At 30.1% G+C, this 18,296-nt stretch overlaps 1 protein-coding gene across 1 annotated transcript; it reads left to right on the top strand.

Moving 5' to 3' along the window:
• The first annotated feature begins 7,797 nt into the window (after positions 1-7,797).
• On the top strand, positions 7,798-16,293 carry LOC135130859 (eIF-2-alpha kinase GCN2-like). The gene is made up of 11 exons (XM_064058304.1): positions 7,798-8,402; positions 8,477-8,689; positions 8,740-9,265; positions 9,314-9,440; positions 9,489-9,702; positions 9,748-9,878; positions 14,861-15,191; positions 15,240-15,476; positions 15,531-15,818; positions 15,871-16,031; positions 16,084-16,293. Exons 1-11 carry the CDS (start codon positions 8,256-8,258, stop codon positions 16,187-16,189), a joined length of 2,481 nt encoding a protein of 826 aa, XP_063914374.1. The 5' UTR covers positions 7,798-8,255; the 3' UTR covers positions 16,190-16,293.
• Positions 16,294-18,296: the final 2,003 nt, after the last annotated feature.

The following is an 18,296-nucleotide window of genomic DNA, read 5'->3' on the forward strand; positions in this document are numbered from 1 at the left end:
TGCGTGAGGGGTGGAAAGTGGCGAAAATGCGGCTTGTGGAAGTGGGGAATGAGGTTTTTGGGTTGGGGTGAGGAAAACAGGCTTGGGGGAGTACGGTCCTGTGACTAGAACGAGGTCACTTTGACGAATTTTCAATTTTTGTAGAATATAACAGAGTACAAATTTTCTCTCTTGACAACTTGACCCTTGACAATTTATTAAGCTGATAAGCCCAAAGATACCGATTCAGTTACTTTAACCACTTCTGAAAGATAGCAGTGACAAGTAAGAAACAAAAAAAAATCAGAAAGAAACTGCGACAAAATAAGCTGAAAAAATGTCACAAAAAAAATTGTGAAACAAAAGGACAAAAACCGCAAGAAAACTTGAAAAATCAAGAACCTGCGACATAAAATAATTGGAAAATCGAAAACCTGAAGACCTAAAAACTGACGAAAAATCGAGAAGTTAGAAAATCCGCAAACTGAAATATCGAATAATTATTAAATCGATAAATCGAAAAATTGAAAAACCGAAAAACTGAAAAATTAAAAAATCCACAAATTTAACTAAACTGAGTTCTAGAAAAACTGGGAAAACGAAAAACTGAAAAACTGATAAACTGAAACATGAAAAATTAAAAGAAAACTTGAAAAATGTAAAAATAAAAAAATTTAAAATCCGGAAAATTGAAAAATCGAAATAATGGAAAATCGTAACATCAAAATATTGAAAAATCTAAAATTTAATAATTGGAAAAAACTGAAAAATCGAGAAATCGAAAAATCTGAAATTAAAAAAATCGAAAAATTAAAACATCGAAAAATTGAAATATCAAAAATCGAAAAATTTTAAATCGACAAACCCAAAATTTAAAATATCAAAATATTGAAAAATTACAGAACTAAAATAACGAAATATCGATAAATTGAAAAATCGGAAACATCCTATAACTGAAACATTGAAAGATTGAGATATTCAGATATCGAAACCTGAGAAATCGAAAACTTCAAGTATTGGAAAATCGAAAAAGTGAAGAACAGAAACTCGAACAACCGAAAAATCGAAAAATTGAAAAACCAGAAAGCAGCCATCAAAACAACGGAAATCTAAAATTTAAGAACCCGAAAAATTGAAAAACCGAAAAACTGGAAAAACGAAAAAACGGAGAAATCGAGAAATTGAAAATCCCCGAGACTGAAATTAAGACATCGAAAAACTGGAGTATCAAAGAATCGAAACATGAAAAGATTGCGAAATCCAAAAATTAATCATTGAAAAATTTAAATATAAAAAAAATTGATGAATCGAAAAATCCGAAATTTGAACTATCAAAAGATCGAAATCTCGATAAATCGGGTAATAAAAAAATTGAAAAATTGGGAATTTTAAAAATTTTGAAAAAGCGGAGGATCGAGCAATCGAAACATCAAAAAATCGAAGAAACCATAATTTAAAACATCAAAAAATGTAAAAATTTAGAATTTGAAAACTTCCCGAAGGTGAATTGTTGAAATCTGAGAAAATCGAAAACTTGAAAAATCGAAAAATCAAAAAATGCAGAATTTAAGAAATCGAAAAATTGAAAAACCGAAAACTGAAAAAATAAGAAATCGAGAAATTGAAAATTTCGCAAACTGAAAAATTATTAAATCGATAAATCGAAAAATTGAAAAATTCCCAAACTGAAACATTTAAAATAAAAATTGAGTAATCGAAATTTCGAAAAATCTAAAAATCAAAATATCGAAAAATCCAGAAAATCATAAAATCAAAAAATTGAAAAATCGGGAATTTTAAAAATCAAAAAATTGAAAAATCGACATACGAAAAGTTGAAAAAGCGGACAATCGAGCATTCGAAAAATTGAAAAACCGAAAAACTGAAAAATTAAAAAATCAACAAATTTAACTAAACTGACTTCTAGAAAAATTGGGAAATCGAAAAACTGAAAAACCGATAAACTGAAACATGAAAAATTAAAAGAAAACTTGAAAAATGTAAAAATAAAAAATTTTAAAATCCGAAAAATTGAAAAATCGAAATAACTGAAAATCGTAACATCAAAATATTGAAAAATCTAAAATTTAATAATTGGAAAAAACTGAAAAATCGAGAAATCGAAAAATCTGAATTTAAAAAAATCGAAAAATTAAAACATCGAAAAATTGAAATATCGAAAATCGAAAAATTTTAAATCGACAAACCCAAAATTTAAAACATCAAAATATTGAAAAATTACAGAACTAAAATATCGAAATATCGATAAATTGAAACATCGGAAACATCCTATAACTGAAACATTGAAAGATTGAGATATTCAGATATCGGAACCTGAGAAATCGAAAACTCCAAGTATTGGAAAATCGAAAAAGTGAAGAACAGAAAACTCGAAAAATCGAAAAATTGAAAAACCAGAAAGCAGTCATCAAAACATCGGAAATCTAAAATTTAAGAACCCGAAAAATTGAAAAACCGAAAAACTGGAAAAACGAAAAAACGGAGAAATCGAGAAATTGAAAATCCCCGAGACTGAAATTAAGAAATCGAAAAACTGGAGTATCGAAGAATCGAAACATGAAAAGATTGCGAAATCCAAAAATTAATAACTGAAAAATTTAAATATAAAAAAAATTGATAAATCGAAAAATCCGAAATTTGAACTATCAAAAGGTCGAAATCTCGATAAATCGGGCAATAGAGAAATTGAAAAATTGGGAATTTTAAAAATTTTGAAAAAGCGGACGATAGAGCAATCGAAACATCAAAAAATCGAAGAAACCATAATTTAAAACATCAAAAAATGTAAAAATTCAGAATTTGAAAACTTCCCGAAGGTGAATTGTTGAAATCTGAGAAAATCGAAAACTTGAAAAATCGAAAAATCAAAAAATGCAAAATTTAAGAAATCGAAAAATTGAAAAACCGAAAACTGAAAAAAATAAGAAACGAGAAATTGAAAAATCCGCAAACTGAAAAATTATTAAATCGATAAATCGAAAAATTGAAAAATTCCCAAACTGAAACATTTAAAATAAAAATTGAGTAATCGAAATTTCGAAAAATCTAAAAATCAAAATATCGAAAAATCCAGAAAATCATAAAATCAAAAAATTGAAAAATCGGGAATTTTAAAAATCGAAAAATTGAAAAATCGAAATACGAAAAGTTGAAAAAGCGGACAATCGAGCAATCAAGCAATCGAAAAATTGAAAAACCGAAAAACTGAAAAATTAAAAAATCAATAAATTTAACTAAACTGACTTCTATAAAAATTGGGAAATCGAAAAAATGAAAAACCGATAAACTGAAACATGAAAAATTAAAAGAAAACTTGAAAAATGTAAAAATACAAAATTTTAAAATCCGAAAAATTGAAAAATCGAAATAACGGAAAATCGTAACCTCAAAATAATGAAAAATCTAAAATTTAATAATTGGAAAAAACTGAAAAATCGAGAAATCGAAAAATCTGAAATTAAAAAAATCGAAAAATTAAAACATCGAAAAATTGAAATATCGAAAATCGAAAAATTTTAAATCGGCAAACCTAAAATTTAAAATATCAAAATATTGAAAAATTGGAAACATTCTATAACTGAAACATTGAAAGATTGAGATATTCAGATATCGAAACCTGAGAAATCGAAAACTTCAAGTATTGGAAAATCGAAAAAGTGATGAACAGAAAACTCGAAAAATCGAAAAATTGAAAAACCAGAAAGGAGTAATCAAAACATCGGAAATCTAAAATTTAAGAACCCGAAAAATTGAAAAACCGAAAAACTGGAAAATCAAAAAAACGAAGAAATCGAGAAATTGAAAATCCCCGAGACTGAAATTAAGACATCGAAAAACTGGAGTATCGAAGAATTGAAACATGAAAAGATTGCGAATTCCAAAAATTAATAATTGAAAAATTTAAATATAAAAAAGATTGATAAATCGAAAAATCGAGAAATCGAGAAATGGGAAAGCAAAAAGTCGAAAAATCGAGAAATCTAAAAATTGATCTATCGAAAATGTAGGAACGACAAATATCCAAAAATTAAAGAATCAAAAAATTGAAAAAGCGCAAAACTGAAATATCGGAAAACTAAGAAATCGATAAATTGAAGAAACAATAAACAGAAAAATCCCAAGTCGAAAAATCGAAAATTTAAAAAATCGAGAAATTGAAACATCAAAACCTTGAGAAATCTAAAAATGGAAAATTGGAAAATCGAAGAACTGAAGAATTGAAAAACTGTCGACAAATCGAGAAATGAAAACTCAAAAAAATGAATGAAACGAAAATTCGAAAAATCGACGAATCGAAAAACTGATCTATCGAAAATTTAAGAACGCCTAAAATCGAAAAATTAAAGAATCAAATTGAAAATTCGAAAAATTGAAGATACAAAAACAGAAAAATTTGAGAATAAAAGCGATCAAATAAAAGCGACAAAAAAAGAATCACAAAACATTACAAAAAAAAAAGGTGACAAGAAGGGGAGCGTAAAAAGTAACAAAAAAAATTCGTAAAAAAAACAAAAAAAAACAACAAAGAAAGTCAACAGCAACAGCAATTGTCATAAATTAAGACGACGAAGGAGGCGACAAAAAACGGCTAAATAAACGATCAAAAGCAGTGACAAGAAAGAAACAAAAAATAAAAACTACAAAAAAGTTACCCACAAAAATTACAAAAAAAAATGTATAATAAAAGGACAAAAACCACAAGAAAAATTGAAAAATCAAGAACCTGCGAAATTAAAAAAAAATGGAAAATCGAAAATCGTAAGAAATCAAAAACACAAAAAGTGGCAAAAATGTAGCAAAAAACGACCAAATAAACGATCAAAAACGGTGACAAGAAAGAAAGAAAAAAAGAATGAGAAACTGTAACAAAATAAGCGAAAAAATGCTACAAAAGAAAAATGATTGAAAAGTAAAAACTACAAAAAGTGATCTACAAAAGTTATAAAAAAATTGTAAAATAAAAGGACAAAAACCACAAGAAAAGGACAAAAAATGCTACAAAAAAAGATTCAAAACAGACCTCCAAAAAAGTAGAAGATAAAACAAACGCAGCTAAAAATACACGTCAAAGAAAGCACAAAAAAAATACTTTAAAAAAACAAAACATGTAATAATATAAGACTACGAAAGGGTCAATAAAGCGACAAACAGTGTGAAGAAACGAAAATAGAAATTCGAACATTTTTTTACGAAAAAACGACACTAAAAAAGTTACTAAAAAAAGACAGAAAACCGGACAAAGAAAGCGATAAAATGAAACAAAAAACGCAACGAAAGAAGGGGACCACAAAAGCAAGAAAAACTTACTAAGAAGGTGGATTAAGAAAAACGAGAACTAAATGCCACAAAAAAGGGAGCAAAAACAAAACGCAAAACGATTGGAAACAAGTAACCAAAAAAATGATCAAAGAAAGTGCCGCAAAAAGAAACGACCAAACAGATGAGAAAAAATAAATGTCTAAAACATCGATTAAATAAAAGCAATAAATAGAGAATCACCAAAAATATTAAAAAAGTTGAGAAAAGGCAGAGGAGGTAACAAAAAATGTAACAAGAACCCAACAAAAAAAAAACAACAAAGAAAATCAAAAACAGCAACAGAAATGGTGACAAATGAAGACGAAGCGACAAAAAGCGACTAAATAAACGATCAAAAACAGCGACAAAAAAGAAAAAATGGAACGAGAAAGAAACTGCGACAAAATAAGTGGAACAAAAGAAAAATAAAAACTACAAAAAGTGACCCACAAAAATGACAAAAAAAAAATAAAATGAAAGGACAAAAACCGCAAGAAAAGGGCGAAATAATAATAATAATAATAATTGTTTATTTACGGATAACCATTTTTCCAAATAATAGAAAAAAAAATAAACAACACAAAAATGCTACAAAGAAAGATTCAAAACAAGCATCCAAAAAAGTATGAGAATCTCAACGATAAAACAAACGCAGCCAAAAAACGACACTAAGAAATGCATCAACATAAAAGAGAAAAAAACGGCAAAAAAGGCCCAAAAAAGCCATAAAAGAAACAAAAAAATGTACAAAAAAAATGGCACAAAATGCAAAAAAAGATAAAAAAAAAGAAAAAAATCCGGGGAGCGGCCGTAAAGAAGTAAGCAAAAAAGGAGAAAAAGTCCCAAAAAAAATTAACAAAATAAGACACCAAAAAAGAAAAGCTTTAAAAAAAGATCAGAAAAATGTGATTAAAAAAAGAGAATGATGAATAAACTCAACTAGAAAATCAAATAGATACAAAAAAAAGCGAAAAACAACAAAGAAAGTAACAAAAATAAAAAACATTAACAACAATGAAACTAACAAACGACAAAAAATGCGTCGGGGGCGGGAGAGTAAAAAAAAATCAGATAAAAAAGCACAACAAACAAAGAGAGACCAAAAAGTGGTAAAACAACTAAAAAAAAGACAAAAACGCTAAAAATGTAACGAATTAAGACAAGAGAAGCGACAAAAGAGAGAAATATAAAAACTATCAAAAACAAAAACAAAAAATAAAGAGAAAAAACACGACAAACAAAAGTCAAAATAACGTGACAAAAGACAAAAAATGCAAAAAAAAATAAAAAAGGAGACAAAACGGGGGAGATTTGAAAAAATTACAAAACAAATGCAGACAAAAACGGAGAAAAAGAACCCAAACAATTTAACATAATAAGACAACAGAAGAGAAAACGGCAAAAAAAGTATCCAGAAAGATGCGATAAAAAAATGCTACTAAAAAGAGAGACAAATAAAAGCCGACCTAAAAAATAGCCCCAAAAAATGTTTAAAAAAGACTACAAAAAATGCGACATGGGCGAAAAAACGACAAAGAAAGCAACCAAAAGAAAAACAAAAAAATTACAAAAAATACAATAACAGTACAGGAGTCGGGGTTCCAAAAAAGTCACCAAAAAAACAAAAAAAAAAAATACAGAAACGTAACAACATAAGACAACAAAAGAAACACCGAAACAGACGAATAAAAACCATCAAAAACAATGATAAAACAAATCAAGAAAAAGTCACAAAAAAGTCGAAAATTAGGTTACAAGAGAAAAGAGATTACAAAAAGGCAAAAAATATGAGACAAAATGCACAGAAAGGCAAGAAAGCGCTACAAAAGGGCAAAAAATCCAATAAGGCCGGAAACTATGTAATCAAATAAGACGCCAATGAAAGCGTACCAAAAAAACGACAAAAAACGCGAAAAAAAATATATAATGACCAGAAAAAACAGTGTGACCAAAATGCACGACGAAAAAACTCCAAATGAAATTCGAAAAAACGCCCAAAAAATGTCCACGAAAAAGTGACAAAAACAAAAAAAAAATACAAACATTGACAGCCCATAAATGTGAACTCACAATACTTCGTGCATAGAGAAGATTTATCCAGCAAAATTTTGAAGTGACTATCAAATTTTTGAAACGGATAAATAAACAAATTTTGACTAGCGTTTCGCATGTATGTGTAAAATAAAAAAAAAAACAACTAAAAAAATAGAATAATAAAAATAATGATACAATACCTAAACCATAAATAAAGGGACAGGTTATTGGATAATATTTATAGCCTGTCAAATATTACAAGGTTATATGGCCCCACTAAACTTAAGAATAGGATCTTATAATTCCTTTTGTGTTTTTGGTGACCGGCTCCATCCTAGCGTCATAAATCAACGATTACAGTGTATTCGATAGGCAACCCATAATACACCATCTAGACAAAATTCATTACAGATTTCTTCCATTCCAGCTGTAATCACTTAATCAGTTATCATTTACAACACCAAGCATTTCGTACCATAACAACATTTTAAAGTAAACTGAACGCCTGAAAATTAAAACCTGAACAGCAACACTGAAAATCTGCAATTTCTAGGAGGTGAAACACCTAAAATCCTCGTCGTCGCTCGTGCTTTTTCGGACACCCCTTCTAGAAGAATCCGAGCAAGATGGAAATCGATAATCTCACGAGAGAGAAAAGGAGCGACGTAAATGCACCTTATCTATACCGAACAGATGAGAAGCAAGGAAGAGCGATAAAGCGCAGTGTGATGCAAGTCGGAACTTGTTTATTGTTTAGTGAGGGAGTGAGAGTGGAAGCGGACGAGTGTGCAATAGAGTGGACACAAAGAATTAGTAACAAAAAGAATAAATTCCGGAATCCGGTGTTATCGAACACAACAAAAAGATAAACAAAATATTTAGTTTGCGAGTTATCAGTTCCGGCCGCGCCAAAATTAGGAAAAATGTTGCTTAGAACCGTTTCGACACTTAGCAACAGGAGCACCAAAGACGAAGAGTCGTTCCAGGCCGCAAAGTATGTGTCAAGGCTACTTCAAGACTTTGTTTTAGGGGAGTCCCTAGGAAAAGGAGGGTTTGGCGAGATTATTAAGGTAACTCATTTTTTGCTAAAAGCTTGTGTGCAAGCGTGCGGAAAAACAATTTACCGCATTTTTATTGTCGTTAGGCTACGCACAAATTCGACAAAACCCAGGTTGCTATCAAAATGATCCGCTACCAGTCCGACGCAGACAGTTTAAAGAAAACTTGCCGAGAAGCCAACATGTTGGCGCGCCTCAGTCACCCGAATATAGTCCGTTACTTTAACTCGTGGGCGGAAACCGCCAAAGTGCCTTTAGCAGAGTACAAAAAATTCAACCTGGATAGCCAGAGCGAAGAGGTACCATTAACGTGCTATTTAGTCGCCACATTCACCCTATTTGTTTCAAGTCCATAAGTGTCGAGATCGAAAAATTCGACCAAAACGGGTACCTCAGCAGAAGCGACGAATCTGACGAAGAAGACGACGAAGAGGAAGGAAACTGCACCGACGACGATTGTGCGATAGTCTTCCAAGAAGCCGAAGAAATCAAAGAACTTAACTACCTATTCATACAAATGGAACTGTGCGACAAACGCACCCTGAGGGACGCCATCGACGACAATCTCTACCAAAAAGAAGCAAAATTGGCGAAATATTTTCAAGAAATTTGCGAAGGTCTCGCCCACACACACCAAAACAAGATCATCCATCGCGACTTGAAACCCGAAAATATTTTCCTGACTTGCGGGGACGTGATCAAGATCGGGGATTTTGGTCTGTCGAAGCAGATTTCTCTGAAGAACGAACTGGAGATTTTCGAGGCTGACGTAGCGTGCGCGTCATTGACGGCACCTTGTGGGACCACCATTTACATAGCACCGGAGTTTTTTAGCCGACCTTATTGCAACATAAAAGCCGATATTTACAGTTTGGGTAAATTTTGGTTCGTGATGTATTGTAAATTTTATGCAAGTGTTTCAGGTGTCGTTTATTTCGAAATGTGTTCGCAACCGATGACCCAAATGGAGAAGTTCAAACTCTTCCCTCTAACGTCGGAACGCCTAAACACGATGCCGTATTTAAGCGACAAAAAGCGCTCTTTACTTAAGTCAGTACGTGTGGAATAAGTCTTCCGAATTTTGTATTTTGTTTGTAGAAGCCTTCTCCACCAGGACTCCCGCGAAAGACCCACTTGTGACCAAATTCTAGAGATTCTAAAATCGGAAAAATCTATCGAAGACTTGAGAGCGATGATTCGACGAAGCCAGAAAGTACCGAGCGAACAGTTCCACATTTTTAACACAATGCTAAAATCGACTAAGAATAGTCGCGTAGATTTGGCAAACTTCTTTATGACGACTGCAGTTAAAGTAAGTGGTTACAAAAATAATACGTGGAATTTTACCCACTTTTAGGTTTTTGAGTTGCATGGAGGCCGCAATATCCCGATGCCGACGTTTCTGCCGCCTTTAAACAACTTCCCGGATAACTTGACGACTCTGCTTAACACGAGTGGTAATTCCATATCCATCGCCAACACCTCCAGGTAGTACAATCGCACGCAAATGTTTTGAGCCTATGGGCGGATCATTTTTGCCGGTCGTCACCGAAGGAGGCGGTCCAAATCGTCCAAGGGCAGAATTTGTAGGTAGGCTCAAACTACAACGAAATTTACGTGTTGACCAAATTCTTACCCTGAATTAGTTTTAATTTTATAAATACTTACTCTGAATTAGTTTTAATTTTATAAATACCCTATCTAAAATGTTCAGAATATGGTGAGTCTATACTTGTGATTTACCATTCCATTAATATTTTTTGGATTTGTTTATACATACAGGGTGACTCAAAAAAAAAAATGACTGAGTCAATTTATTTTATTGAAGAAATCAAGAATTGCAAAACTGAATACTTTGAAATCTTGTCAATTAGTTAGAAAAAAAAAACCTGTCCTGCTCTAATAAAATCACACTAATATTAGGTCTAATTGTGCCGACCATAGTTATAAAATTCACATTAAAGTAAGTCACGGAAATTTTTTGAAGTGTATTAGATTTCAAAAAGCAAAAAAAATGTTCAGTTTATAAACTTCATAATTTTGGTTTAAAGTTTATCAATCATATTTGACGCTTTATTTTATCCGTTCCATTTGTTATCCTTTACTGCGGTCCCTCTTGGGTCGAGGTGTAAGACCGGACCGAACGTTCTTCGACCGATAGGATAATTTATTACTTCCGACATCTAGTAAACTCGTTGTGACCACTGAAATATACAAAGAGTAAATTTTGAAATGGAACGAAAGTCGAAGAATACTTTCAAAGCCACGATCAAAATGTATTTGCTTATCTTCGCCAAAAAATGCATGACGTCATCGTCAAATTTGATATGATGAGTCTATACCTGTGATTTATCATTGCAGTAATATTTTTTAGATTTACTTATACAGCCTGTCTCAAAAAAAGGTCACTTCGATTTTCGATTTTTCGTTTTTTCGACCAACAGTTTCATCGAATTAGATTTTTCAGTTTCCATTTTTCTATCAACTTTTCGATTTTATTACTTTCTAATTTTCTGATTTTTCAAATTTGCGGTATTTTGATTTTTCGAGTTTTCAGTTTTTTCATTTTTCGATTTTTTAATTTTTCGTTTTTTTTTTATTTTTCGATGTTTCGATTTTTTAATTTGCCGTTCTTTCAATTTTCGATTTTTCGTCTTTCCATTTTTAGATTTTTTGATTTTTCTGTTGGTCAGTTTTTAGACTTCGCAATTTTTTTGCATTTTTCGATTATATTTTACTTTTCGATTTTTTTGATTTTTGAATTCTATTATTTGTTTCATCGAATTTTCGATTTTTCGAGTTTTCGATTTTCGATTTTTCGGTTTTTCCATTTTCCGATTTTCGATTTTTTGATTTTCCATGTTTAGATATTTTTCGATTTTTTTTTTATTTTTCGATTGTTCTGTTCGTCAGTTTTGAGACTTTGCAATTTTTACTTTTCCACTTTTCTATTATTTTAGTTTCGGATTATTCGATTTTTGAATTTTTCGTTTTTTTGATTTTTCGATGTTTCTTTAATCTTTAATCTTTATTGATCATTCTACAGGTAAAAACCCAGTTACAGAGATCAATGTGTACAATATAAAATACAATTTTCGATTTTTTAATTTGCCATTCTTTCAATTTTCGATTTTTCGTCTTTCCATTTTTAGATTTTTTGATTTTTCTGTTGGTCAGTTTTTAGACTTTGCAATTTTTTTGCATTTTTCGATTATATTTTACTTTCCGATTTTTTTGATTTTTGAATTCTCGATTTTACGTTTTTAATTCTTCGATTTCCGATTTTTCAATTTTCCGGTTTTTTAATTCTTCTATTCTAGATTTTTCGATTTTCCATAAATCATAAAATGTTTCGATTTTTCGGTTGTTTTATTTTTCGACCTTCGATTTTTCAACTTTCGATTATTCGATTTTCCATTTTCTGACTTTACGATTTTTCGATTTGTGATTTTTCGATTTTCGTTTTTCCGCTTTTCTGGTTTTTCGATTTTTCTGTTTGTTTCAGTTTTTATGGTTCTGCAATTTGCAGCTTTTAGATTTCAATTTTGTTACTTTCCGATTTTCCACTTTTCGATTTTTTGATTTTTTTTCGATCGTCGTTTTTTCGATTTTCATTTTTTCGATTTTTTGATTTTTCAATTTTTAGGCCTTGCAATTTTTTTACTTTTCGCTTTTTCGAGTATTTGTTTCATCGAATTTTCGATTTTTCGATTTTCGATTTTTCGGTTTTTCCATTTTCCGATTTTCGATTTTCCATGTTTAGATATTTTTCGATTTTTTTTTATTTTTCGATTGTTCTGTTCGTCAGTTTTGAGACTATTATTTTAGTTTCGGATTATTAGATTTTTGAATTTTCGTTTTTTTTTCATTTTTCGATTTCCGATTTTTTAATTTTTCGATTTTTCGGTTTTTTAATTTGAAGATTCTCGATATTCCGATTTTCGATTTTTCGATTTTCCAATCTTCGATTTTTCAATTTCCAGTTTTCGATTTTCCACTTTTTGATTTTACGATTTTTCGACTTTTCTGTTCGTCAGTTTTTAGGCTTTGCAATTTGTTTACTTTTCGATTTTTCGATTATTTTACTTTCCAGTTTTTTGATTTTTGAATTGTCGACTTTTAGAGTTTTCAATATTATTAATTTTCGAATTTTCGGTTTTCCTATTTTTCGATTTTTGATTTTTCCATTTTTCGGTTTTTTGATTTTTCAATTCTTGGTTTTTCAATCTTGCAAATTTTCTATTTTTCAGATTTGTGAATTTCCAGTTTTTCGATCGACCTACGTATTAGATTCATTGAATTTTCGGTTTTTCCATTTTTAGATTTTTGATTTTCCAGTTTTGCATTTTCAGATTTTCTGTTTTTCGCATATTTGATTTATCAAATTTTCGATTTTTCGATATTTGATTTTCGAATTTTCGATTGTTCAGTTTTCTATTTTTCAGCTTTTAGACTTCAATTTTTTTACTTTTCGATTTTCCAGATTTTCGAGTTTCAATTTTCAGATTTTTGATTTTTCGATTTTCTTTTTAAATCTTTGAATTTTTCTGTTTTGATTTTTCGAATTTTTGATTTTTAATTTTTCCATTCTTCGGTTTTAGACTTCAATTTTCTTTCTTTTAAATTTTTAGATATTCTATTTTCCGCTTTTCAGAATTTTTGATTTTCAGTTTTCAGACTTTCGATGATTAGAATTTTGGATTTTTCAGTTTTATGATTTTTCGATTTTTAGAAAATTTGAGTAGTCGAATTTTCGATTTTTCTATGTTCAATTTTTCAATTTAAATTTTGCGATTTTCAATTTGTCCATTGTCGATTTTTAGAATTTTCGGTTTTTCAATTTTTCGATTCTCAACTGTTAGACTTCAATTTTGTTACTTTCCGATTTTTTGGTTTTCGATTTTCCAATTTTCAGAATTTTCAAGTTTCTTTATTCAGATTTTCCATTTTCCACTTTTTCGAATTTTTGTTTTTTCAATTTTTTGCTTTTTCGATTTTTCTGTTCGTTTCAGTTTTTAGGCTTTGCAATTTTTTTTACTTTATATATTTTGATTATTTCAATTTCCGATTTTTTTTATTCTTGTTTTTGATTTTTTTAATTTTCAATATTACAAATTTTTGACTTTTCGATTTTTTGGTTTTCCCGTTTTTCAATTTTCGATTTTTCGATTTTTGAGGTTTGTGAATTTCCACTTTTCGATCGACCTAGGTATTTGATTCATTGAATTTTCGATTTTTTGATTAGGCATTTTTAGATTTTCGATTTTTACGACTTGTATTTTTCGATTTTCTGTTTTTTGCATTAGTGAATTTCAGTTTTTCCAATTTTTGATTTTGCGCATATTTGATTAATCAAATTTTCGAAAAAGTTACCATGCTTACAAAAACTTCAAAACATCTACAATATTTCAAAGTATTCAGTTTTGCTATTCTTGATTTCTTCAATAAAATAAATTGACTCAGTCATTAACTTTTTTGAGACACCCTGTATAACCAAATCTAAAAAATATTAATGCAGTGATAAATCACAAGTATAAAACTCATCATATTTTACACATTTCAAATAGGATTTATTCTGCAAAATTTTGAGATGACGTCATAAATTTTTTAGAGGGGATAAGCAAATATATTTTAATTAAAAATGTATGATGTTTATCATGATTTTAAAACATCTGCAAGATTTCAAAGTATTCGATTTTGCGAATTCAAAATTAAATTGCAAAATATTGTTTTATAATTTTGATTTTTTTTCCAAAACTCTGGACGTTTTGGATAAAAACTCAACACGGAGTCATAAGCTACATGTGTAGGACTATGTTACTGTATACAATTTAAAACCCATTTACTATGCATAAATTTGAAGTGACGTCATCACATTATTGGTGGGGATGATTAGACAAATTTAATAATTTTGCGACATTTATGAGAAAAATATCAGTTAACAAAAATGGCACGTTTTTATTATTATGCCAGTTACATGTCACTCAACGACAATATCGTTTTTTTTAAGAGTATTTTATTTGAAAAAGTGATGAAATTTTTTTATAGGGAACAATTGGTCGAAAATGTTAGAAAGCAAAATAATTCATGTCCGGACCATCGTTACTCACGAACGAAAGTGACCATTATTTTATGGGAACAACTACCTGCTAAATCTTCTCCGAAAAATTCGAGAGAACTGGTGTGAGCCATAAATATTTCTTACCAAATGTATATATAACTACTGTCCGTCCCGTTATTGTCAATAATACAATTTATAGGGTAAAATGTGAATTTCGTTGTAGTTTGAGCCTATCTACAAATTCTGCCCTTGAAGGATTTGGACCGCCTTCATCGGTGAGGGCAGGCAAAAACGATCCGACCATAGGCTCAAAACATTTGCGTGCAGCAGATGATACGTTATTGCAAGCCCCGCCTTCCCGACGCATGTGTCAAGAGGCGGGGCTTATCCTTGTCCATCCTTGTTCCAGACTCGCTTTGTCCTACCACATCGCAAAACACAAAATCAACAAAATCCGGCGCTACTCCACCGAAAAGGTGTTCACAGAAAGCCACTTCTGGCCCAACGAGGTCCAAGAGTGCGCTTTCCAAGCTGTAACCCCCGAACAAGACGACCACGTACTGGACGCCGAAATGTTATTTATTGGAAGCGAAGTTTGTGAGAAAATTTTCTCGGAAGATGTGATACACCGAGTTCGATTCGTCCTCAACCACCATTTGATGTTTTCAGCAATTTTACAACACTGTAGAATTAGCGACGCTCTGGCTGGTATTTTCGTCGATATCCTCCTAACTTCTTCGGTATAGTTCGACGTTTACCCGAATTTATTAAAAACAATTCATTTGTAGCATAAAACGCTGTTTCTGATAAAAATGTTTTGTCGATTCCACTGCAACAACGACGTGGCGGATTTCCTCATCAAGATGTTTTCAGGTTTTAATATTCAAGATGCTGAAAGAGAAATTCGTTCGATGATTGGCGCCAACAGAGGAAATGACAGTTTCGCTGGAGTTAACAATAAGCGGCTTAAAATTGCGTTTGGTCAGATCGCTGCAGTAGTAGCAAATGCCGAAAAGTTCGGAATTGTAAATTTTTCACTTTTGTAATTTTGTGACGGGAAATTTAAAGTTGTGTTTCAGAGAGCGGAGAATATATTTTTGAACCCTCTACTTATGAGCGAAAAACATTCCAAAGGCCTCATGTTCAAAATAACCTACGGATACCTTTTTAACACTGTTCTAGCGACAGGTGGTCGATTCAACTCTGTGATTAGACGGTGTTGTGGAAATCGAGGCAAAGAATTGTTTTGTTCGGCCTGTGAAATATCCTTTAACGTGGACAATATAGTTAAATTGTTAACTCCGGACAAGTGCGCCAGACGTGTGGATGTAGTTATAGTTGCTGATGAAAAGTCCGTGGCGATTCCGGTGAGAAAAATAAACTAATTATTATTATTGTACTTATTGTTATTACTTTTAGCTCTACAAAGATTTATTAAACCAAAATATCAAATGCGAAATCGTGACGGAATTGATCCTGTCGAGTCGTAGCAACCAGCAGCCCCTAATCGTGGTAAAACTTAATAAGGAAAATTATGGTGTTGTGTATCGTTTAGAAAAGTCTGGGTTTTGCATAAATTGGTTAGTATTTTATGGTTATAATGAACAAACTTGGTTAATTTTTCATTTTTAGTACCTGGTCTGAAATTTTTAGAGGGAATGTGCAAAATATAGACTTGAATTACCACTTGAAGTTGAGAAAGTCAACACGCCGAAAACTAGAGCTTACTTGGTGTTAAACTATATATTTACCAAATTTGTAACTTATTATATTTTATATATTTTATATGATATTGTGCTGCTTGATTTTGGCAGTTAATTAAAAGATGCTTTTTACTTATAATATTATAGTTATAATTTTCATTGAAGATATAAATAATAATAGTTTTTTTTTCAACTTATTTTTCTTAACTTATCGAAGATTATGTACATAACGTCAAGTCCCGGTTTAATGAAATATTAAAAAATACTCAAGTAGACATTTATAATTTTATCAAAAATTAAGGGCAGTAAAAATTACATTATTTTCCACTACAATGTACACTCTCAAACTATCTTTAAATCAGCGAAATGTATACTAACTATAAGGCTACATAACTAAAAGAGAATAATTTTAACATTCAAAGCTAGCCTCTACAGTTGTTTTTATTAATGTTTCTCTGTTTCCATTATCTTGCAGTGTTTTCTCCTCAAAATTTTCTAAATACCTGATGCTAACTTTACTTTCATCAGAATGATGAAGATCCATTAAAATTTTCTTTAAAACTCTTCCAAACATAAATCTCTAAATTTTCAAATACATCAGTTAATAGCAAAACATCTAGTTTTAAGGATCAATCATACCATTTACCCAAGTTTTTAATTTTAAAATATTTCCATACTTTCACTGCATGTTTGAATTCTTCTTGAGAAATTCCTTCTTTTGTGAGCGAAAAATAAAATTTATCTATTGATGGAAGTTTTGTTTCAGAAAATTTCTCAAAAGTCTCCATGTATTCATAGGGATATATTCCTTTTCAAATTATCTTACTTTTTTCTTTCCTCAATAATACATCTAATTCATGATTTGGAAAGTATTTAATTATTTCTCTTAACTGACTTGATTCCAAATTAGATGACAAGTTGTCTAGGCCACTCGCTAAAAATCTAAATGAATCGATAAACCTCAATTCGATATATCCATTATCATTTATTCTTAAAATTTTACTGAAAGAAATACATTTTTATGAAACAAAATTGGAATAAACAATGGTTGTCTATATTTCAAATTGCATTTTCTACAAGCAGCTCCTCTATATTTTCCAGGGTAGTGAACATGACCTTTTACTTTCAGGTTTTCTATGGAAAACACATTTTCACAAAGGTAACAAATTTTTATTTTTTATATTCTTCTAGTTCGATATCTTTCGTTCTTTTGATCTTTCAATCTCTCAATTTTTCGAATTTTTAAGTTTTAGATTTTTCAGTTTTTTATCTTTCGATTTTTCTACTTTTTGGTTTAGGATTGTCTGTTTTTCAGTTTTACGATTTTTAATATATTCGACTTTTCGTTTTTTAATTTTTTTTATTGTTCTGTTTTTCAATTTTTCAATTTTTTTAATTGTAAATTTGTAAACTTTTCATTTTTTGATTTTGGCCTACTTCAATTTCTCAGTTTTTCGACTTTTCTATTGCCTGATTTTTCGATTTTAAATTTTTCGACTTTCCTGTAGAAATCACTTTAGTTTGGAAAGTGTTTGGGATTTTTTAATTTATCGATCCTTCAATTTCTTGATTGTTATTAAAATATTCGATTTCTCGATTCAATTTCCCACTTTTTCAATGGTTCAGGTTTACTATTTTTCAATTCGACTCTTCAGTTTGTGAATTTTGTTTTTTTTTTATTTTCCCATTTCTTGATTTCTCGACCTTACAATGTTTCCATCTCTCAATTTTTCAATTCTTCAGTTTTTCGATTTTTGAAGTTTTCCGTTTTTCAGGTTTTTAATTTTTCAAATTTTTTAATTTTAGATCTTTTAGTTTTTTCATGTTTTTATTTCTCGATTTTACAATTTTTCCACTTCTCGTGTTTTCGGTTTTTCATTTTCACGACTTCTAAAATTTTTGATTATTCGCTTTCTAAATTTTTAGATCTTTCAATTTATCATTTTTTTTTAATTTCAAAATTTCCAATTTTCAATTCTTAATTTTTTGATTTTGGCCAATTTCGATTTTTCGATATTTCTCTTTTTGAATTTTTGATATTTCGATTTACCGATTTTTAGACTTTTCGATTTGCCAATGTTTCGTCATTTCAGTTTTAGAATTTTTCAAATTCTCGATTCTTCAATTTTCCGATTCTGTTAA

The sequence above is a fragment of the Zophobas morio genome, unplaced genomic scaffold (assembly GCF_036711695.1).
Source record: "Zophobas morio isolate AGI-343-1 ecotype UQ-CSIRO unplaced genomic scaffold, CSIRO_AGI_Zmor_V1 ptg000018l, whole genome shotgun sequence".
Taxonomy (NCBI): Eukaryota; Metazoa; Arthropoda; class Insecta; order Coleoptera; family Tenebrionidae; genus Zophobas; species Zophobas morio.